The sequence below is a fragment of the Sceloporus undulatus genome, chromosome 2 (genome assembly GCF_019175285.1).
Source record: "Sceloporus undulatus isolate JIND9_A2432 ecotype Alabama chromosome 2, SceUnd_v1.1, whole genome shotgun sequence".
Taxonomy (NCBI): Eukaryota; Metazoa; Chordata; class Lepidosauria; order Squamata; family Phrynosomatidae; genus Sceloporus; species Sceloporus undulatus.
The window spans coordinates 173,916,827-173,940,022 of record NC_056523.1 but is presented as its reverse complement, the minus strand read 5'-3'; the positions used below and the strand labels follow the sequence as shown (position 1 = coordinate 173,940,022).

The window sequence follows — 23,196 nt, the reverse complement described above, 5'->3', positions numbered from 1 at the left end:
TTATTATTATTATTATTATTATTATTATTATTATTATTATTATTATTATTATGATGTCTTGAGCAGAGTTTCCAAACTACTGGATCCCTTGATTGGTTCCTTGTGTTTCCCCCAAACAATGAACCAGGCAAATTAAATACTTTATTTGATGGCTGATGCCAATTCTATCAATAGCTGTCTCGCTCATAAACCTAAGTAAAACCTCCAAATTTATAGGCTGTTTACCAGATCTTGAAACCAAATAACAGTAATTTGCACTGTGGTCGTGAGATGCTTTCAGGGCACAACGTGATCATATGTGAAGGAGTAAATCAGGCTTGTCGCATCCTTGGATTCCCAGACATTGTTGGGCTATAATGTTGTCCAACAACATCTGCAGATCCAAAATCGTACAAGACTGGACTGGTGAGATTCATTATCACAAGATGTACTGATGATGCTTTGTTTAGAGGGCTTTAAAAAAAAAGGGATTGTAGTAGCAGAAAAGTCATCATTAGCTGCAATAAAGGAACTGAGCCTCTTTGTTCAGAGGCAGTGTGAAATGGAGTACAAGGTGGTAGCTAGAGGCATAGGAAGTTGTCTTATTTCAAGTAGGCAATTGGACCATTATTAACACTGACAGGCCGCACCTTTCCAAGGTTTCAGGAAGGATTATTTTAATACCTTGAGGAGCAAAAGATTGAACCTGGGGCCTTCTTACATGAAGGTTCTACATGCAAGTTCATCATTTGAGTAGCCTTAGCTTTGAAACTGTATGCTCAGGTTTCTGTGGTAGGCAGGAGTGCTTTTGCACATTTAAGATTTGTGAGCCAATTGTGCCTGTTTCTTAAGATATCAGAGCTGGCCACAGTGGAACACACCTTAGTTATATAATGTTTGGACTACTATAGCATGCTGTACAGGAACTTCATCTGGTCCAAAGAGCTGCAGCCAGACTGTTAACTGGGTTATCAGTTACCAAGTTCATGCTACATCCTTGTTGAAACAGCTCAACTGACTGCTAGTTTGTTTTCGGGCACATTTAAAAATTCTGGTTATGGCCTATAAAGCCCTATGTGGCTCAGTACCAGGCTATCTGGCAAAGAGTATCCCCCTGTATGAGGCAGCCCAGGCTCTGAGATCATCAGGAGAGGCCTTTCTTTAATTCTCACCACCATTGCAATCATGGTTTGTGGGCACACAAGAGCCTCCTTGGTGGCTGCCCTTAGATCAGTGGTTCTCAATCTGTGGGTCGTGGCCCCTTTCACAGTGGTCACCTAAGACCATCAGAAAACATACGGTATTTATACATAACACATAATAATTTATGGTTGGGGTCACCACAACATGAGGAACGGTATTAAAGGATTGTGGCACTAGAAAGATTGAGAGCCGCTGCCTTAGAACTCTTTTCCCAGGGAGGTCAGAATGGATCCCCCCCCTTGTCCTTCTGTCAGCAGGCTAAAATGATTTTTATTCAGAAAGGCTTTTTAAAGCAGACAATTTTTAAAGAACAGGCTTGGGAGTGCTGTATTGTTTTAACTGAACTGTTTGTAAGAAGTTTCTAAAATCTTTTAAAATTGTATTTTATTATTTTATTGAAGCTGACTTGTTTTAATACTGCAAATAATATAGTACTTTTAAATTGTGAGCCACTTTGAGTCCCAATTATTTTTTTTTAAAGTGGGATATAAAACAAGAACAGCAATAATAATAATAATGATAATAATAATAATACATGCAAAGCATCAGCTCTATCATGGAGCTACATCCCTGCTCCCAGCAGCATGGAAAGGCCATCACCCTTATGTCCTCCTTGTGGGTTTATAGAGGCATCTAGCTAACTAGTAATATAAAGAGAAGATGAGATTAGAAGGCAGTGTGGGAAAGTTACATTTGTAGGCTACAATACTCAGAATCCCCTAGCTAGCATGACTACTGTATACCAAGGTGGCAGAGGTGGAATTTATTGCTTCAAGATTTAGAATAGAGGCATTTCAGTGCAAAATATTATTCTCACACATGCCCAGCTGCAAAGCTGGGAGGAGGTGAGGATGGAATAACCTCAGTGTGGTGCAATGATCATATGCTGCAGGAGAATGGATGTGACTGATGTAACTATGTAGGTGGGCCTGATAACATGCTGATTCCTTGGATCAGACCCACACAACTAACTATGACTTCATGACCACATTGCCTAGGTAGCATATGATAGGAAAGGCCTCTCACATGTCCCACTGGAACCCTCAAGAGGATGAGTGCCAGACAGAGTCAAGAATACGGAGTTAGACAGTCTGGCCTGGAAGATGGCAAATTCCTATGCTGATCCTTTCCAGCTGGCCCATTAAACACATGCCTCCTCAATGAGTTGGACTTTAAAACATTGGCTGCACTACAGTGATGACTACAGCACGGTTTCATGATAGAGCATGATTCCACAAGTTGGTAGTGAAGCTGAAGAAAAGGTCTATAGCTTAGCAGTAGAGTTTCAGTCTTTGGTCTCTCCAAGCACATCCAGCACAACTCCTGCTTGGACAGCTTCTGCCAGTTAGTGCAGACAGTGCTGAGATAGATGAAGCAATGACCACTTGGTTCACCATAAAGTGGCTTCCTACATTCCTATGAGATGTTGGCTGCCATTCTGGAAATCAAGGGCACAGGAAGGGCAATACCTTTACATTACACAGGAGCAAATCACCCTGCAGTAGAGAGGAATGCCATCTAGTAGTACTGAAAAGACAGAGGGGCCCAGTTCAGGGAAATAAAAGAATAAGAACCAAACCAAATACCTCTAGCTAAAAATGTTCACCTTAACACAGGACTCTCTGCATGCTGGTTTGGATTTCTACTACCAGTAACACTACCACTAATTAAAACATACAACTTTCATAAGGCAGACTGATATGCCTGCCATAATCGGTTCACCCCTCCTTCCCACACCTTATAATAAGGAGTTCGCTAAACCTCACATCCTCCTGAAAGTCCATAGCCTTGTACATCTGAAATGCCAGATTGGAGGTGGGGTGGATGAGCAGAGGAAAGGCACACTAAACATATTCAAAGATACTAATTTCTTTCATCCTGCCGTTCTACCAAGGAGCTCAGAATGTTTTGTTTTGGTTTTTAGCTTAATAAAACAACCTTAGGATGTATGTTCGGATAAGAAATGGCATACACTTGCAGCTATTTAGACAACTGAGAAATTCAAGGGGTTGGCTTCTCCTCATCACTGGCCAAAGGGACAGTGGCTGGAGACAAGCTTTAGATCTCACAAAGGTTGAAAATTAATTGAAAGAGGCTTTGTTTGGAACCCACATACTTCTGTACAATTCCTGCCTCTGGTTAAATAGATTTTGCAGGTTTCTGAAATAAAACCGGAACCTCTTTGCAAAAAATTGCAGTGTAATTCAGCCACTTTCATACTCAGTGCAGAATAAACCAATACACAGTATCCCCTGTCTCTTGGCAAAGATGGACATCTCAACAGATGACTAAATGAACACCACTTGACTACCTCTAGTAATTATTCAGAATAACCTGGACAAGGCCATTGATGGTGCTTCATGGGCTGAAAAGGTTTAGAATTTCAGCTGCCTACAACAAACCAAATGCTTTAGCCACTGCACCACCTTGTCTCAAACACCATGCATGTCCCCAGGCTCTCAGCCAAAACAGATTTTTGGGACTAAGGCTTGGGTTCAAATTAAGTGCTGGGTGGTTCACCACAGATGACACTGCCCAGTTCCTCAGAATACTAAAGCAACATTTACCAACTATGCAATACTGTAACAGTCTGAAAGTCAGTGTTTTTCCCCCTAGTATTTCCTAATCCTCTTACACTATAAGATGAAAAGGACTTCATAAACATGCACAATGTGGATGCCATTATTGTCAAATGTGAGGCAATTTTTTTTTTCTCCAGTTGTTTTCTTCTGCTGGAACCATTTCCTATCGCAGCTTCTCAGGCTTCTTGTTGATGCACACAACAAGAATGTACACGCAAGGGCTTTAGTGATACATACTACTTTTCTTGTTTTTGTCATTCCATATTACACAATCGTATTTATGGATCAACTATAACACAACTCATATATACCTCAATGTTAGATCTGGATTGTTGGGAGAAAGACACAGCTGTACTTCTGAATACAAAAACAAATCCATGCACAACAAGTACTTGGGACTATGTGTGGTTATCAAGACCCTCCTAGCAAAGTCAAGAAATAAACAGCAAAGAGAAAAGGACTTGAAATGGAACAAGTGTCTACAGCCAGGGACCACATTCCACCAGGATTTGCTTCCTAAGGGAAGATTTCAAAGGTGATGCTTGGCCCCAAAAGGGCAATGGCCATGCCTTCAGTTTTAAATGTTCACCTGGAAATATGAATCATTCAGTCTGAGAGCACTGACTCAGGCTCCATCCCCTCTCCCCAGCCATGCATTCAGAGACAGAAATTACCCCCCTCCTCCATTAAGAGGAATAGGAACAATGGTACCCTTTCAGGTAGTGGCACAGTCCCTTACCTGCAGGAATTCCTAGCTGCTAGCCAGGTGTGCAGCTTGGGATGGGGTGCAGGGGGAAGAAAATGCTTTCCCTCCCAGGAGATGCAGGGGAATAGGTCCCCAATTTCCCTAGAGGTGAGTGATGTTCCCCTCTCCAGGCCAGGTTGCTAAGAGCCTTCAGGGTGCCTCCATCTCTACTGTTGCAGCTCCCATACACACTCCAGGTGGCCAGAGCTGTACAGTCTGTGCCCCGCCTCACTGGGGGCTGCTGATATTACATAACAGGAGCCGCCCCTGTGCAAGGGGCAGGGAAACCACAGCGCCAGTGGTGGTAGCGTGGCGGCAGCAGAGGAGATGTCCCAAGGGTTCTTCTCCCTCCCACAAGCCTTGCATTGCACATTGCCTCTCCAAGAAAGCCTACAGATCACTCTCATATCTAAAGCTACTAAACACCACACACACACACACACACACTGAGGAAGAAGGAGAACATGCAAGGCAAACTGTTGTTACTATATGTATACAGATGCAAGGAATCCAGAAAACAGGCAAAAAAAAGAGTGAAGAAAGTAAAAGTGTGCACACAAGACTTCACTTCATGACATAGGCATGGACATGGTGAACCAGCACTGTAATATGACTTATCTCTCCATCCTCTGGATACTTGACACATGTACTATACTTAATTGCTTACACTGGGTCACAATAAATAAGAACTTAAAATGATTATGGATTGCTATAGAATGCTATTAAAGAAATGGGAGTGCCACTACGTTTGATAGTTCTAATGAGAAATTTGTAGTTAGGACGAGAGGCAACTGTTAGAACAGAATATGGAGAAACAATGGTTCCCAGTTTGCAAAAGGGTCAGGCAGGACTGCATTCTATTGCCCTACCTGTTCAATTTGTATGCAGAAAAAATATAATACAAAGAGCAGACTTAGACTCAGAAGGAGGAGTGAAGATAGGAGGAACATCTACAATCTAAGATATGCAGATCACACCATACTACTGGCAGAAAACGTCACAGACTTGGAACAATTACTAAGGAATGTCAAGGAAGAAAGGATTACTGCTGAACATAAAGGGTGGAAACCATGGAGAATCTACATAAGTTCAACCAGGATAATGAGGAAATTGAAATATTTAAAAGATTTCCCATACCTTGGATCAAATATTGATCAGAACAGAGACTGCAGTTAAGAAATGAGAAGACAACCAAGAATAAGGACAGCCATGAAAGAACTAGAAAAGATCCTAAATTGTAAAGATATACAACTGAGCACTAAAGCTAAGAATTATCCAAACCATCATATTCCCCATCACAATGTATGGATGTGAATGCCGGACAGTGAAGAAAGCCAACAGAAAGAAAACCAACTCATTTGAGATGTGCTGCTGAAGAAGAGTGTTGAGGATACCATGGACAGTAAAAAAGACAAACAAATGAGTCCTTGAACTGATCAAGTGTGAAATCTCCCTGGAAGCCAAAATGACAAAATTGAGGCTGCCATACTTTGGCCATGTCACGAGGAGGCACAACTCATTAGAAAAGATAATAATGCTAGGGAAGGTAGAAGGCAGCAGAGAGGGAGAGAGATAGACTCGATCAAGGAGGTCATGGGCCTGAATCTGCAGGATCTGAGCAAAGCAGTAGAGAATAGGGAGGCTTGAAGATGTTTCATCCACTGCGATGCTATGAGTTGGGTCCAGCCTGAGGGCAGTTAACAACAAACAGTGACAGGCTACAACATCATGCTCTGCAACATTTCCCAGATGAAATTAGCTTAGATATTTGAAGAAAACTGTAAAAATGTACCAGTTTAATGGACACAAGTACAAAAACATAACAGCTTAATGGACACAAATACAAATGTGTTGGCAGGTGCACATGTGCTACTCTGTAGTGCATATAAAATGGCTATAGTTGTAATCTGCTTATTTAAAACATACAACAGACATGTGTGTGAAATTGTTGCCTGTAAACTATTATGCACCTAATTGAGTCTATTCTGTAATGTCTATAGTTGTGAGGATGCCCTCTAGGACAATCCTGAACTGGTAGCCCACAAAGAAATTAAGATCAGGGTAACAGTCCATCACCTGACCAAAGTAAGTGTTGAGTTACAGCCCTAACTATTTGCTTTTCTCAGCTGCCTTTCTCTGAGAATTTGCCCTCAGGATTTTCCTGAAAGTAAAAAAAGCAGCCTATTTTGTCCACTTTCTGTGCAGGTTAATGTTGGATTAATGCACAATGCCCCTGATGTGTCTGAAAACGATTCTGCTTTTGTGGGATTTTTCTAGGATTTAAATCCTGTTTCTGAATGGGATTTGGGCACTTAGCCTCCTGTGTGATAAACTCCTTATGAAGAGTTATTGGAGTATACTTCTCATTAACTCGGGAATACAATGGGTTACTCCCAAGAAAGAGTGCACAAAATTGTAATCTCAAACTGGCATTTTGGGATGGTGAACCAACAAGGCCTGAGAAGTATTTCTAACATTCTAGGTCTGCCCTCCACCCCTTGTTCCTTGGTTGACCACAGGCACATCTCTCAATACTGCCCACCACAGGAAGGCAGTTAACTGTGGTTTCTGTGGTGCTTCATGTCTCTCTCTGCCATATGGACAACTTAAAACCCTCAGGGGCTGGTAGACCTATTTCTGGCTATTCCCTGCAGGGTCCTCTGAGTAAAACAAAGGAATTCCAGTATGTGTGATCCTCTCCAGAAATAAATAAATAGTTTATGCTAGGAGCTGTGTACATTGCAACCTGATTTTAGGACACCAGTTCATAAGGGGAAATCCAGAGGTAGGGTCATTTTGGCAGTAGTCTGCTAAGGGTGTAAAGGAATCAGTATTTGGATGATTCCTTTATGGTCAGCCACCTGATGCCACAGAAGGTTTACCTTTTTTTTTCCTTTATTGACATTTGTATCCTGCCTTCTCTTCACAAAGGCTTGTAAAGCTTTTCCAGGACTAATCCACTGGTGTGGGTAGTTTGTCTTCACAGCCAATCTGTAAGTTAGGCCAGGTTGAAACAGAATGACCAGACCCAAGATCACTGTGGAACTGAATGCCTTTTTCAAGTGCCAGTCCTATACTGCAACCACTCCACCTCACTGGCTCTGGACACCCCTTTTCTGGAAGAGTTCATCCACTGCCTTAAGCAACTGAGTGAGAGAGATTTAGCTATCAGGTGCAGATACCCTTCCTAGCCCCATGCATGGATGGCATGGGGAGGGGGTGCTTTTTCAGCTATGAGGAAAACACACATTCCACGTGCTCAGAGACACTCTTTTGTTGTTTTCTCTATCACATAATAAATTGAGCCAAAGCTAGCCCAGCCCCTTCCAGCAGCTCTAGGAGGAGGGACGGCTATAAGAGGACATACAAGGCCAAGTGGCACCTGGAAGGGGCCCTAAGCTAACCCTTTCTAGCCACTGAAGCAACTCTACACAGTCTGCGGGATATTATGAAACGAGCAGAGGAGGTGGAGAGGCAGCTGGCAAGGCCAGGAAGGAGCCTTGTGTTGAATTATCAGCTCCTCACCATGCATCCGCCTTCCTAACTTCCTGCACAACTGGCTGACAGGCTTCTGTGGCAGTTATTCCTGAGCCAAACGCTTCCCCAACACCAACAGTCAGGATCCCCCAGAGACCTATCTGAATGCCCTCAGCAGATCATAGTCACTGGTACCCCTCCCCTTCAAAACCAGACACCTTGCAGCTGAGAAAGGCAGAGCTGTACTTTGACACCTACTTACTTGAGAGTAACTGCATTAAAAATCAGTGAGATCTACTTCTGAGTAGACGTGGCTAGGACTTCTTATTGTGTGCCTTCAAGTCATTTTTGACTTACAGTGACCCTAAGGGAAACCTATCATAGGGATTTCTTGGCAAGTTTCCTCAAAGGGGGGTTGACAACACCATCCTCTGAGGCTCAGAGTGTGAGACTTGCCCATGGTCACCTAGTGGGTTTTTATGCTCGAGCGGGGAATCAAACCCAGATCCCCAGAGTCATAGACCAACACTCAAGCCACTACACCATGCTGGCTCTTTTTGCCACAGATATCCCCAAAGCTATCAGCATTGGACTCTAGAGGCTTTTTGAGACTTCCAGAGCTGCATTGTTCCATGAGTGGGTTCTGCCACAGGGATGATATTGTTGGACTGCAACTCCCATCTGTCCTACCCAGCACTGCCTGTGCTGAAGGATGATACAACCAACCAACATAGGGTCCAGGCCTGATAACATTTTCCTTGTAATAATTTCTGAACTTTTATTGCCTTTCACTTTCTCTGCCTCAGCAGTGCCTGAGCCAGATCACTTGAAAAGGCTGGTATCTTTGGCAGGCGACTCACCCTTAGGGAATTCCAATATTACATTCACACACACCATCTCCTGAAGACTTTCCCTCTAGGGTTGCCAAGTTTGTTTGTTTTTTAATTGGTCCCTACTAGTACTGACACCCAGTGTAGTATAGTAATTTGCTGGCTGGACTAAAACTGTGAGAGATCAGGGTTCAGATCGCCATTTTAGGCAAGTCACACTATGTCAGTTTAAGAGGAAGGCAGTGGCAAACCTCCTCTAAATTTTGCCTCAAAAAGCTCATGAATGCTTCACCTTAGGACTGCCATAAATCTGAAATGATCTGAAGACACACAACTTCTATTAATGTGCTTTCAACAGCAGCTTGCTCTGCAGTCATTAGCAGGTGGTAACACATGCCTAAAAAAGATCTAAAGACCCTAAAGGCACCAGATCCAGTGTGATGTTGGAAAGAAAATAGGTGTATGACACAAACCACCAGTGGATACCAAGTGCTGTAGGTCTTTCCCCTGCCCAATTAAAGGGACAGGAACCTCTATCCTCTTTATCATGTGGTCATGCTATTCTACATTTTTACCTCCCAGAGCCAAAGCATGTTCAGTAGCGTAGAAATGGTCAGTGATCACAAAGTGATTTTGTGATCAGGAGGCACAAAGGTATCATCTCTTCCTACCTCCTGCAAGGCGTCTCCGTTCCTCAATTATTTGGGGGGGGGGGGGGGGGAACCTGGATTTTCCCAGTAGTAATATACTGATGTGAGCTAACTGTGCTGTAAGGCAAAGTATTTTTAGGTAGGCTGGTTTGAAACGGGCAGTTAAAATCCATTTTACGGAACTCCACTTGCATCAGAGGCCAGATTTTTTCCAAAACTTTTATCTTTTAGACAAGTTCTTCAATAATGTATATAACTCCCTCCCCGAACAAAAGCTATCTATTTGTACATACTTTTGTATGTACAATTTTTTCTTTGAGAAACATTGGCCTGTTACAGACTGCCAAAATAAAGCTGCTTCGGGTCTCTTTGGAGGTATGCTGTTTAAATGATGCATGGGTCCTAAGAATCTGGAAGCTGCACCAAAGCTGCACTCCAGTGCTTAGGAATGGAGTGTGGCTTTGGCGCAACCTCCGGACTCTTAGGACCCATGCATCATTTAAATAGCATACCTCCAAAGAGACCCGAAGCAGCTTTATTTTGGCAGTCTGTAACAAGCCATTATTTTGTTTTTAATTTCAGCAGTCCTTGGTAATTTGTGATTCCCTTTGTTGCTGGGCAGAAAAGACTTTCTGTCTACACATCAACAAGCACAGGCGTGTTCACTTCCTTGTAGCGGATCAGGAAATAGGGGTAGCATTGGCAGTTCTTGAAGACGACAAAGATTTTGGGGTCAGAGACACAATCCACACAGGAATCGTACCAAATGCGAGGCTTCCTGCACTTCGAATTGCCTTTCATCCAGTACCCTGTCAATACTTTCGCCAGGAACATGTGGCGCATGTTATCTTTGGCTGTTTTGGCATAGGAGTGTGAAATATTGGCATCTTTTGCAAAGTAAATGCCTTTGCCATATACACTACCATTCAAACCTGACAAGTGAGGATTAAAGTTCTCTGTGCAAATAGGCTTTATCTGAGCTGCTCCCGTGCCATGGAAAAGATGCCTTTCCAGGACATCCACGTTATCTACAATGCGTGTCTGAGACATGAACTCTTTCTGCCTGGTGGGAAAGAGAAAGAAGAGATTAAAAAGATCCCTCTTTTTTTCCTAAGTCAAATCAGACCACAGTTTAGGAGTGAACAACAGGATGGCTTGCAATACATGTCCTCAGTTCTACATGCAAAAACTGACCACAAAGGCCATTCAGTCCATCCCCTTGCCATGCAGGAATATACAATCAAAACCTTCTTGACAGACGGCCATCCAACCTCTGCTTAAATATCTCCAGGGAAGGAGACTCTACCACTTTCCCAGGCAGTATATTCCACTGTTGAACAGCTATTACCACCAGGAAGTTCTCTTAAATGTTTAGGTGGGATCTCTTTTCCTGTAGTTTGAATCCATTGCTTCATTTCCTAGTTTTAGGAGTAGCAGAAAACAAGCTTGTTCCATCTTCAATATGACACCCCTTCAAATGTTTAAACAGGACTATCATGTCACCCCTTAACTTTCTCTTCCCCTGGATAAACATACTGAGCTTCTAAAGTCTCTCGTCCGCATGATTTCCAGACTCTTCACCATTTTGGTTGCCTTCCTCTGGACATGCCGCAGCTTGTCCACATCCTCAGAGGATGGCAACGGCAAACTCCCTATGAAGAAACTTGCCAAGAAAACCCTGTGATAGGGTCACTATAAGTCAGAAACAACTTGAACACACACCACAACAACTACAACAAGTGGGATACTGGCCTGTTTTTCATGGTTTTAGGAATGTCCTGAAGACCTGGAACAAGCATAGGAGAGGAGGCTAGAATCTGATATAAAAGCAAACCAGGCAATTAGTGTCACATATAATACCACTTGTCACCTCATATATGCTTGCCAAAGTTGGTCATTGTGTATGCGGTACACAGCCAGCACTAATACCTGCTTCTCTGGCAATGTGGCATGGAAGAGCTTTTTCACTTTGTGGGTAGCCATCTCTGATGCAGATACTTCTACCATGGTAAAAGCACAATTCTCTTGAGGTGGTGGGGGCCATGTTGCAGGATAAGGCCCACAATAGAAATCCAGTGGGTCATCTCCGGGGTTGGCTATAGGATGAAGGAGTGAAGAAATTGATCTGGAAAGAAAAACACCAAAGAAAACAGTTCACACTTCTAATTATTCTTATGCATCCTTTTGTATTTTAACAGGTGGGAAACAGTAGTAGCTGCCTGGCTATGGTAGCTTTATTTCAGTACCATTAACAGCTGTATATGGCTGCATCCACAGTGCAGACATAATCCAGTTTGACACCACTTTAACTGCCATGGTTCAGCACTATGGAATTTTGGGAATTGTAGTTTGGCAGTTAAAGTGGTATCAAACCAGATTGTTTCTGCAGTGCAGGTGAGCTCTATGTCAGGCCTAAGACTCTGGCTATAACTTCTAGAATTCCTCAAATGACAGGCCTGCAACCTGGGCAATTCTGTGATAATAGTAACTTCTTAAGCTCTAGCCTGGATATGTGTAAGAAATAGTTATATGTATTATATATATGTAAATGTAACAATAATATGTGTTATTATGATGATGTACTTTATATAATACAGATAATTATTTCTATTCATGCACTTACCTCCAGCTTCTTTCTTAGGTCCTTCTTCCTGCCCTTTCATTTTCTAGGACCTAAATGAGCTCAGGAAATTGTGTCAAGAGCTCTGCCTACCCCAGCTCTCTTAAGAGTAAGGGCAATGAGCAAATCATTGTTTGAGGCTTTATTATTATTGCAAAGTCTCTAAACATGTTACTATATAACAATTGTTTGATTGTTATGTGATTTATCCAATACACAACCATACTTCATGATCTGGAAATGCCAGCAATTGTAAATTACAATTACAAAACATACCTAAATTACAAATCACATACTGGGATACACTGTCCACCCCACCTGTCCCTGCGTTTTATAACTGAAGTGGGAATCTGTGTCCCTCCACCTATTGTTGAACTCCTATTCCCATCAACTTTAATCAGCCTGACAAATGGTCAGGGAGGACAGGGTTGTAGTTCAGCAACATCAGAAGAGTCTTTCTTTCTAAAACATCTGTATTTTGAATATCCACTATACAGTTTTCCAGGGTTATTGAGTATTTTAAGTTTAAAGTGATCAGAAATGTTGATTTCTTAACTGAATATTGCTCTGCAATTCATTGTCTGAAGGATTAGATACACAGATCCACTGAGGGTCCAACAACTCAGAGAAAAATGAACCCAAGCCAGACTCACCGCAAATAGGGCACCATTGAGGTGCATGTACGCAAGATGGGTCGGTACATGATGTTGCGAGTAAAGCCTGAGCGGACATTGCATTGGGTCATTTGTTTGATATCCACATTGTAGAGATGACCGTGAAGATAAAAAGCATGGTTCCACATGCCCTTCTCAAAAGCAGCCACAAGTTCTCGTACAATGGGCTGTGAGGGAAGAAAACACTACAAGTCTTACCTGACTAAGACATCTAATTCATCATAAGCATTTAACTTTATCTCTGTGATTGCATTGGACAATCTTTCACTTGGGGGAGCATTTTAAAAGGATGGGCAAATTGAAGGCTTTTCTAGGACCTAAAGGAAAAGCCCTCCCAGGTCAAAATAATTTTTTAACAAAACTAAAAGACCCTCCCAATACCTGATCCCGAGCCATTTTAGCCCTTTCCTTTGATTTTCATAAATCACATCCTAGCTTTTCCTTAACAATGAGACAGTAAAACTAAGGTTGCTATCACTGCTGATCTGGAGGCACCGTACAGTTATTTTATCTTTCCCTCTTTAATGGATTTTCTGTGGCAAGAAAACTGATGGAAGAAGCAATGAAGAGATTACTCTCATTTCTTTTCACAGCAATGACTCTCCTACCTTTTGTTTTCAGTGGACGTTATCAGGCAAGGGAAATTGGAAGTATAATCCAATGGCAATCCGAATCATGGGATTTAATGTTATTGTGTGATAGACTACCACACGCAATTTTGGGCAATGAGAAGTCAGTCCGAATGCAATCATGGGGTTTCACGTTATTGCGTGAGAGGTGATCACACACAATTTCGGGCAATGGCAAGCTATTTTGGGGCAATGGGAAGTCAGTTCGAACACAATTCAAATTCAGGTAAATTCGCTGAACTAGCAAATTCACATGAATGCGTTCTGGACCCACTTTCTTTTCATTCAAAATTAAGAGAAATTCCTCCCATGTGATAAACTCCAATGTGTTTGCTAAAGGTGTGGGATCCAGAAATAAAGGAAATACATCCAAATGTTGGCCTCACCACACAATAGAATCCCCAGGGTAGGGATAACAGCTAAGATACAAGTTGAACAGTTGGCTCAGGGTGACAGCAGTACACAGTGGATTATTCCTTTCAGCTGACCTGTAAAATCTGATCTGCTTCCAGAACCTGGCAAAAAGCATACATTGGCTGAGCCTGGATGAAGTAACTTGTTATGATGGGTTAGCCAATTGTCATAGCTGACTTGATGTATAACTATGTATATAAGTTTGTCTGTCTGTTTGTATTTCAATCCCATCCTGTATCAGTACTCTGGGCAGCATATTTAAAGCAATATAATTAAATCATTAATAAGTTATTATTTTTTATGAATACAGTCAGCCCTCCATATCCATGGATTCTTTATACATGGATTCAGCCATCCACAGTCTCAAAATATTCAGAATATATATATATTCCAAAATGCAAGCCTTGTATTTTGCGATTTTATATAATAGACATCATTTTATTATGCCATTGTATTTAATGGGCCTTCGGCATTTATAGATTTTGGTGTCCACAGTGGGTCTTGGATCCAAACTCCAGCGGATACCAAGGGCCCGCTGCAATTAATAAATAACAATTAATAAAAGAAATAATTTAAAGAGACTAAAATCATATTAAACATATTGACATGTTAAAACAGGGTTAAAGACTGAGACAGAAAAAAGGCTTCAATGAATAGCTATATTTTTACTGGACGCATACATTAAACCAGTGTTGGTGCCAATCTGGCCTCCAAGAGAAGGGGGTTTCACAATTAGTGTACCATGTCCTCACATAGCGTGTTTCCCTCATTGGTGGGAAACAGAAAGGAGACAAACTACATATGCTGTTAGATGGTGAACTGTTTACTCTTTTTTAAAAAGCCCTATATGTTTCAGCTGATAAAGAAGCAGGCCTTCTTCAGGGACACTCAACAAAAATCCCAGGAGTTGTCGACAACACTCTCCAAAGGGCTGTAGCATTGAGCATTACAGACGTATCATATTAAAAACAAACCTGGCAGGCAAATGGTGAGAAGCACATTTATCTTTCAGTCTTTACATGACACTGATGCATTTTTGTTCTCTTCCAGTTGTAAAAGAGTGGGAGAGTGTGGTAAAAACGTCCTTTTTGCAAAACTGGCTTTTCCAACTTGGCAAAAGGGACACCTTTACAACAGTTTTACAACCCTCTCCTATACTTTTATAACTGGAAGAAAACCAAATGCTTCGATGTCAGTGGAGACAGAAAGATAAACCCGCTTCTCTATGCTGAGTATATTTGGAATATGATAAGGTTCTTAGACTAATACTGAGAGGGACATAATAATGGTTAAACTTATGCTTTCCGCTTCTGTACATAGCTTCTGCAAGAGCAGTGATCCACAATAGACTTATTGAATGAACATGCCACTGAACTGCAAGATAAAACTCCACAGCCCCCACTCTTTTTTCCTGTAGCCACCACTCCACACCCCCTCCGCCAGAGCCATGAGAACAGAGCACCGTGGCCTTGAGTTAGCCTCTTCCCAGCTAGTTATCTCTTTGCATTCCAATCCCCAAGTAGGTCCCAACACAGAGATATAGAGCCAATAGCAGAGCGCATGAACAGTGTGTAAACCAGGGGTAGGCAACCTTTTTGAGCCGGGGGCCGGGTTGCTGTCCCTTGGACAACTGGGGGGCCGAAGCAGTGGGGTGGAGCTTCCACCCTCTGGGGACGGGGCCACGTGCTGGGGGTGGAGCTTCCACCCTCTGGGGGTGGGGCCACATGCTGGGGGTGGAGCTTCCACCCTCTGGGGGCAGGGCCACATGCTGGGGGTAGAGCTTCCACCCTCCAGGGGCGGGGCCGCATGCTCCGCCCCCAGAGTGATGATGATGATGATGATGATGATGATAATAATAATAATAATAATAATAATAATACTAACGGTTACTAGCATGGAAACTACTAAAATGCAATTCAGAATAGAAGGGAAAAAGCATGCACCACTGTCTCAACCCAGAGAAGCACCAGGAGCTGAAAGGAGTTTTTGCAAAGAGACCACCAAGGGAAATAAATAATAATAATAATATTAACAAGTTACTACTAAAATGCAATTCAGAATAGAAGGCTAACCCCCCTCCCCTAAGGAAGCAACCAACCTCTCTCTGGCTTGCTCTTGTGGATGGCTGGCTCCTCCTTCTTCCTCCTCCTCCTTTCCCTGCTCTTCTATTCATAAGGAGGAGGAGGGCGGAGGGCAAGGTGGAGCCTGATGCAGCCCCTGGAGCCCTGTTGGAGTGCTTGAGGGGCTGCACCAGGCCTCCTAATGGGCGCCGCCATTTTGTTTTTCAAAATGGCGGCCAAAATCTCGCGTGACCTTTGCCATCCTGAGGTCACGCGAGACTTCGGCTGCCATTTTGAAAAACAAAATGGCGGCCGGAGCGGCACGAAAACGGAGGAAATCGGCGGCAATCAGCAGCAGGACTGCGCAGGGGCCGGCAGGAAAGCCTTGGCGGGCCGGATCCGGCCCGCGGGCCGCAGGTTGCTGACCCCTGGTGTAAACAGTGAATGCAACCAATTACTTGTTGTCTAAACAATAGCCAATTAATTACCCGTTGCCTAATCATGTGTGTACTAATAAGCCAATTAAGCTAATGCTACGTAAACAATGAACTGTGTTTTGCTATTAAAAGTTTTGGAAATGGCTATTGGGCACAACAGCAATTTTATCACCATCTACTGGTGTGCTGTCATCTTGGCCAAATAAACTGCGTTTTGTTTTGGACACTTCAGTTTCCCGTGTCTTCACTGAAGGACTCCCCTTTCAAATGAACATGTTGGGAATGCTTCCCTAACAATACTACACTGCTAACACTAAATGTGAGCACTTCCATTTATCCTCTGCCATGAATGTGACAACATCCCAAAAGTCTGTAACATCACACACACACCTCTAGCAGAGCTCAGCCCTTGGGGAGGCACATACTGGACAAGGTGCACCCTTAAGTATTGAAGGCCAAGCTGTTTAGGGCTTTAAATGTCAACTCAAGCACCTTGGTTTCATACCTTAAGCAAATTGATAGCTGCTTATTATTTTAAAAAATCTTGTCTTCACTACCATTCCCTGACTGGCTGGCCTAAGAAGATCTACTGCCTTAAGAAAGGACAGGACACTGGTGGACACATTAGTGACATGGGCACACTTTTAGCTGACCATCAATAAACTTTTGGACATTTATATACAACTGATGCTGTATTGAGAAAGTTAGGTATCCTGAGTCCAATAGATTTCAATGGCACTTAAGAGGAGAACTCCCTCTCTCTTGATAGTATTTATCATATCTAGGATGGCCAGGACTCCTGTACCTTTAACAGATGTGCAGAAGAAGGAATGTGTGCAGCAGTTGTTCTGCATCTGGCTGTCCTAAATGTATCCTGTTAATTCTGGAGCAAACAGAGGAGAGCCAAATAAATTAATGCATGCTTTACTCTTTTGTTCCTCTTACCTCCTGGTATTTCATCCATTTATCACATTCCTTCCAGTAAACCTTCCACTCTACATGGAAGTAAGGGTTGTACACTGGGTTGCTGCTGTTGGACAGACGCCTGATTTTGTCATATAACACATTCTCTCCGAGCACCATGCCATTAAAGATTAAGGAACAGTAATCTCCATTCCTGTAAGGCAAATAGAATAGAGCCCAGGGAAACTAGGCATAGTAAAAAATGAAATGGAATGTATAAACATAGCAATACCAGAGTAAGCAAGGTGAAATGAACAGGAATAAGATATTTTAACTCTAATAACTACATAGTGTTCTACTCAGGAATGAAAAGACATGAAGAAATGGGGTGGCATTAATAGTGAGGAAAGACATAGCAAGAGCAAAGAATATAACACAAAGTTGAATTGAATCATATCAATAAGACCCCAAAGGAAACCTAATAAGGGGCTCTACAGACTGCCCCTAAGGGGTGGCAGGAGGCCGCCCCTTTCATGGCTGGATTGGGCCACAGCAACCTCACACCATGCCCCTGATCTGTCCTTTGAAGGGCACAAAAAGGAGCTGCAAAAAGTAGAACAACATAAAATCAATCATCACACCGAAATACAACTGGAAGAATTTCAACAGAATTTACAAAGTGCGAAATAGATTTACACTATTAAATATAATCGACGGGGAAGGAGAAGAACTATGGCCAGAAGCTAGGGAAATAATAAAGCAAAATGCAGAAAGATGCTACCTATGGCCAAAAAGAAAGACAAGAAACAATGGATGACAGACAAAACACTTAAAGTTGTACAGGAAAGACAAGAAGCAAGAGAAAAATAAGAAAAGAATAGAGCCAGAACCACAAATGCAACTGTTCAAACAACTAGTCCGCAAGGATAAAAAGAATTACTATATTAATCAATGCAGATACATAGAAGATTGCAACAACTAAAGGACTATTGCAGTAATTTCCCACATAAACCAAGTTATCCTCAAAATTCTGCAGCAGACTCCTACTGTATATGGAGCGAGAAATTCCAGAGGTACAAGCTGAATTCAGGAAAGGAAGTCGTAGAGGGACCACGCTGCAAACATGGGGTGGATAATGGAGTGCACCAGGAAATTCCAGGAAAAAAATTAGCCTATGCTTTATAAATTACAGCAAAGCCTTTGACTGCATAGATCATGAAAAGCTATGGAACACTCTTAAAGAAATGGGAGTGCCAATACATTTGTTTGTCCTAATGAAAAAAAATGAACTCAGGACAAGAGGCTACTGTCAGAACAGAATATGGAGAAACATAATGGTTCCCAGTTGGCAAAGGGGTCAGGCAAGGCTGCATTTTATTACCCTACTTGTTCAACCTGTATGCAGAAAACATCATATGCAGAGTCGGTTTAGATTGGGAAGAAGGAGTAAAGATTGGAGGAAGGAACATCAACAATCTAAGGTATGCAGATGACACCATACTACTAGCAGAAGACTTGGAACAATTACTAAAGAAAGTTAAAGGAGAAAGCACAAAACCAGGTTTACTGCTGAACCCAAAGAAAACAAAAATGGAGGACTCACCTAAATCCATTCTAGACAAGAATAATGAAATAGTAAAAGATTCCCCAAACCTTGGATCAATCATTGATCAGAACAGAGTCAAAAATAGGATAAGCCTCATTCATACTGGCATAAAAGACCTGGAAGGAACTGGGCTGATTCGGATGCCCCTCCCCCGAATCGCTCCGTTAGCAAGTGCCCACTACAAATTTTAAATCGAATGCATTCTGTGTCTGCTGGCGAGGTGGCTGCTGTCAATCAAGCGATCGTCATGGTGACATTTTGAAGGGCATCGGAAAGTGTCCTCCCCCTCCTCCCTTTTTTTAAAGAGCCAGGCACAGGGTCAATTTTTTATAAACCTGTGGGCATTTGGGTCAGATCTGCCCCTGTTCCAGGCAAAGGATGGAATTGTCATGCATTTTTTAATGCTTTTAAAAGCAACATTTGTAGCTTTCCCTTTGCTTCCCTTGTTGTATCTGCTCAAGAAGACAAATCATGTGCATATTTGCTCAAAAAATGTTAAAAAATGTAACATTGATTGTAAGTGAGGTCTTTTGCAACATTTGTAGCTTCCCCCTCTGCTGTAAGCAAGGAGATCCAAGGATATAAACTGCAAGCCTGGCTCTATCTGCCTCTGGAACACAAACAATGCCCATATTTGCTCAAAAAAAAATTGTTTAAATTTGAAAAGGGGGGGGTTGCCTGATGTGAGCTCCGTTCGTGACCTGAACTTTTTCCTCCTGCAAGGGAAGGAATGCCCAGAGACAGAGGGCTGTGGGCAGGGGATGCAGGGAAAAGAGGCTCCTTCAGTATAGAATGCCTTCCCTTGTTTCCTTCTTCCCAGGGCTCTTTCCTCCTCCCCCTCCCCTCCGATGAGGGGAGGAAATGCCTTGCCCTTTGCCCACCCTCTGATCTAAATCCCTCCCTCAATTTGCCTCGATCGTGATCAGTGCCAAGTTCTCATTCCCAGAACCCGGGGTTTTCCAAAAGAAACGGTATTTGCACCGATTTCAAAAACACCGCGCTAGGGGCCATTTACCACGGAACGGGTGTGCAAGCCTCGGATTCGCTTGTGTGAGATTCGGGGTGAGTATGAACTTCACATGCAAGAATCGCTTTGAAAACCGGTTTTTTTCGTAGTCTGAATGGCCTCTAGGACTAGAAAGGGCAGACAAGATCTTAAAACGCAAACATAGAAAGCTGAACACTAAAGAAAGAACAGTCCAAGCCACTGTATTCTCCATCACCATGTACAGATGTGAGAGCTGAACAGTGAAGAAAGCAAATAGAAAAAAGGTAATCTCATTTGAAATGTGGTGCTGGAGAAGAGTACTGAGAATACTGTGGAAAGCCAAAAAAATCCAACAAATGAGTCACAGAATGGATCAAGCTTGAACTCTCCCTGGAAGTTGAGATGATTAAGTTGAGGCTGTCATGCTTCAAACACATCATATGAAGGCATGACTCATTCAAAAAGACAATGATGTTAGGAAATGTGGAAGGCAATAGAAAGAGAGGAAGGCCACATACTAGCTGGATAGACACAATCAAGATGGCCACAGCCCTGAGCCTTCTGGATCTGAGCAGAGCGGCTGATGACAGGGTGGCTTCACAGGTTCACAATGAGCTGAAGTGGACTCAAAGGCAGTTAACATCAACACCCTTGAATTCAGGTTGGGAAAATACTGGCAGTCAAAGCAATTCCTTTAAGACCGGGGCTATAAAGGTTTTATAAAATGTTCCAGTCAGTCATCTAAATGTTGCAGTTTGTACCAGCTAACATTTCCCATCCACCTTTAAGGGCAGCCCCATGCAGAATGCATTGCAGTAATCTAAAGGAGACATCCGCAGTGCATGAACTGTGGCAGCCAGCTTACGCCTATGCAGGAAAGTCCATAACTGCAGAACCAGTTAAATCTGGTCCCAGGCACTTCAAGACTTGAATCCACTTGAGCTTCCAGTAATCAAAATAGATTTAGTATTCCTAAGCTACACACCTGTAGCTTCAGGGAAATGCAACCACATCCACAGCATGCTATTTACCAAACTCCCCAGCTTGGATGTCACTAGTTCACAGAAATTCAGTTTTAGTTTATTGGATATGCTTCAAACTGCATCCAGCACTTGTACAGCCTCAGCTGACTTTGTGACATGGGAAACACAGAGCTAAGAGACATCAATATACTGATGACCCAAACCCCAACATTCCTAATGACCTCCTCTAATGTCCTCTGTTGGCAGCAGCACCCACGCATGGTATAAAAGCAGGCTGATATAGAGTACAGCAATCTTTCAAGTGCTCTGGTCCCACATCATGGAAGGCTTTAATGCAGGCATGGGGACAGTTTCTCCTCCAACTATTTTAAAGAAAACCTGTGTCAACCTGCAACATGGAATTATGGGAGTTGTTAGTCTAAATAGCTGGGGAATCATTGTTTCTTAGCCATGTTTTAAAGGCTAGCTACAAAACTTGTTATTGTGGCTTGAAATGCTAGCAATGGAAAAATACCTTTAGGGAACCACTGAGCTCATACTTTGAAAACAACTGAGTACAAAGAAATACAGACTTGTATGTAAGCTAAACATTGTCACCAGAAACCCAGTGAAGGAGTTATGTCAGCAACTGGTAAAAGAGAAATAAGCCCTTCTTCTGTAGAATTGCTGGAGGGAAAACTGGAGAGAGCTCCTTTACCATGAATGGTAGTGTAAAAAGGGAAATTCAGGAGTGTTGCTTATTATCTGGTTGCATGCATGGTAAACAACACCAGCTGCACTTCACTCTTCTACACAACCATTAAAGATACAGAAATCCTCTTCACTTTTCATTCCAGCTGCTCTTCTTTCTGTAATGGATTGAGGGTGGCTATATGAAAATGAGGACAGGGCTCCTATACTTTTCATAGGTGTGTGGAAGAAGAAATTTGAACAAGTGTGGCTTTTCATACAAGTGTCACTAGCTCAAATCCCTCTTCCACACACCTGTTCAAAGTACAGGAGCCCCTGTCCTCTTCTCATGTAGTATCCAGAATCCATGGAATTTACCACATGTGGGGAAAATCGGGGATTTAAATGGGCATTATACAGCAATATTCACACAATCGTGGTTAAGTTTTTTTACACACATCGTGATTAAAGATGACTTCTCCCAGAAATAACCAGGTTCTTTCCTGGTTCATCCAAGGATAAGTCATCTTTAATCACAATATAGTGTGAAAATCTTTACTGTGATTGTGCGAATATTGCTGTATAATGCCCATTTAAACCCCCGATTTTCCCCATATGATAAAGTCCATAATGTCAACCCTCTAGAATCTTCCTGCTAGCCAAAGGTATAAGGAGCAAGATTCAGCTCTCACCTGTCTAGCAGCTTTGCTTCCGTCACATTCTTGTCACAGTATAGCCTCTCCAAATGGTGTTGAGCAGAAAAGCTGAAACTTAGCCATACACAATCTTTCCGGCGGCGCCACTGCCAATGGTAAGGAAATGGGGTGTGGTGACATGGACATTGTCCCTGCAGTGGACAACATCCTAGCAGAAAGTCATCACAGATCAGCACTCCATCTTTCTGATGGACATGATAGAGTGGAGCATCATCAGACTGTAGAGACTCTATGATTGTGATTCCCAGCAATTCATCCTGAAAGGATTTCTGAGCTAACTTTGTCTCAGAGTATCTGGCCTGTTCTGCCATCTGTATGCATGCCACAAATTCCAGAGTCTACCTGGCTTACACCTTCTGTCATAGCCTTATCTGGCCCAGCCTTATTTGGTGATGGGAAGTGAGATTGGCAAAAAAAAAAGTGTGAGCAATCTCACTCTCTCTTACACCTTACTCCCTCCTGCAGGAACTCTTCCATTGGCCCCAGGTGGGGGTCTTTATTTGTTCGGCTTGTCTTCACCAATGCAGACACCAAACATTTTATTCCATAAATGAATCCCTGTTTTGGTAGTGGCAAAACTTTAGGCATAGGATACACAACCAATAACTGCAAGCCACAGCAATAACACCTTTCAAAAGATTTACTACTCTAATAAAAAGTCTTTTCTTTTGTTAGAACTCTCAATTAGATCCCCCAATGGGGAAAACAGTTTGTTCAGGTCTACAGTAAGGCCCAGTTAAGCAACAGGAGGGCAAATAAAGAATAAACAGATCCCTCTAGGCCTATCTAATCATAGTCCCAAAGATATTTAATTAAGCCTTATATTTTTCCTGTTAACTTCCTCTCAGGTCTTAGGTACACAGTTCTCTGCCTACTGGCTAGCTTTTCTTTTCAAACAGATCAAGCTCCACATTCTGGCTGTTTCTCTGTTTCTGACTCCCTGCTTGAGTTCTTTCTTACTGGCCTCCTTGTCTTGCTGCTCTGCTTTCTCATTTCTTCAATTTCGCCATTGTATTTCCAGCTCTCCACAA

The 23,196-nt window shown here is 42.5% G+C and overlaps 3 protein-coding genes across 3 annotated transcripts in view; 1 reads left to right on the top strand and 2 right to left on the bottom strand.

Moving 5' to 3' along the window:
- NFE2 (nuclear factor, erythroid 2) overlaps positions 1 to 4,706 on the bottom strand; it is a 26,294-nt gene extending 21,588 nt beyond the window's left edge. Inside the window, exon 1 of the mRNA XM_042449892.1 lies at positions 4,504 to 4,706. The gene's annotated coding sequence lies outside the window, so the exon portion shown is untranslated. The remainder of the gene's footprint in view (positions 1 to 4,503) is intronic.
- LOC121921591 (TBC1 domain family member 15-like) overlaps positions 1 to 23,196 on the top strand; it is a 722,109-nt gene that overhangs the window by 182,620 nt on the left and 516,293 nt on the right. The window lies entirely within an intron of this gene.
- LOC121921592 (protein mono-ADP-ribosyltransferase TIPARP-like) lies at positions 10,041 to 23,155 on the bottom strand. The gene is made up of 5 exons (XM_042449887.1): positions 22,142 to 23,155; positions 17,246 to 17,417; positions 12,740 to 12,927; positions 11,337 to 11,591; positions 10,041 to 10,529 (listed from the first exon to the last, which is right to left on the bottom strand). The coding sequence occupies exons 1-5, from the start codon at positions 22,474 to 22,476 to the stop codon at positions 10,103 to 10,105; spliced, it is 1,377 nt and encodes a 458-aa protein (XP_042305821.1). The 5' UTR covers positions 22,477 to 23,155; the 3' UTR covers positions 10,041 to 10,102.

Coding starts and splice junctions, on each gene's coding strand:
- LOC121921592 (XM_042449887.1), bottom strand. CDS start 22,476: ATGGCAGAACAGGCCAGATACTCTGAGACAAAGTTAGCTCAGAAATCC. Junction 17,418..22,141: donor GAAGCAAAGCTGCTAGACAG/GTGAGAGCTGAA, acceptor TTTGCCTTACAG/GAATGGAGATTACTGTTCCT. Junction 10,530..11,336: donor CTTTGGCAAGCATATATGAG/GTGACAAGTGGT, acceptor CTTTCCCACCAG/GCAGAAAGAGTTCATGTCTC.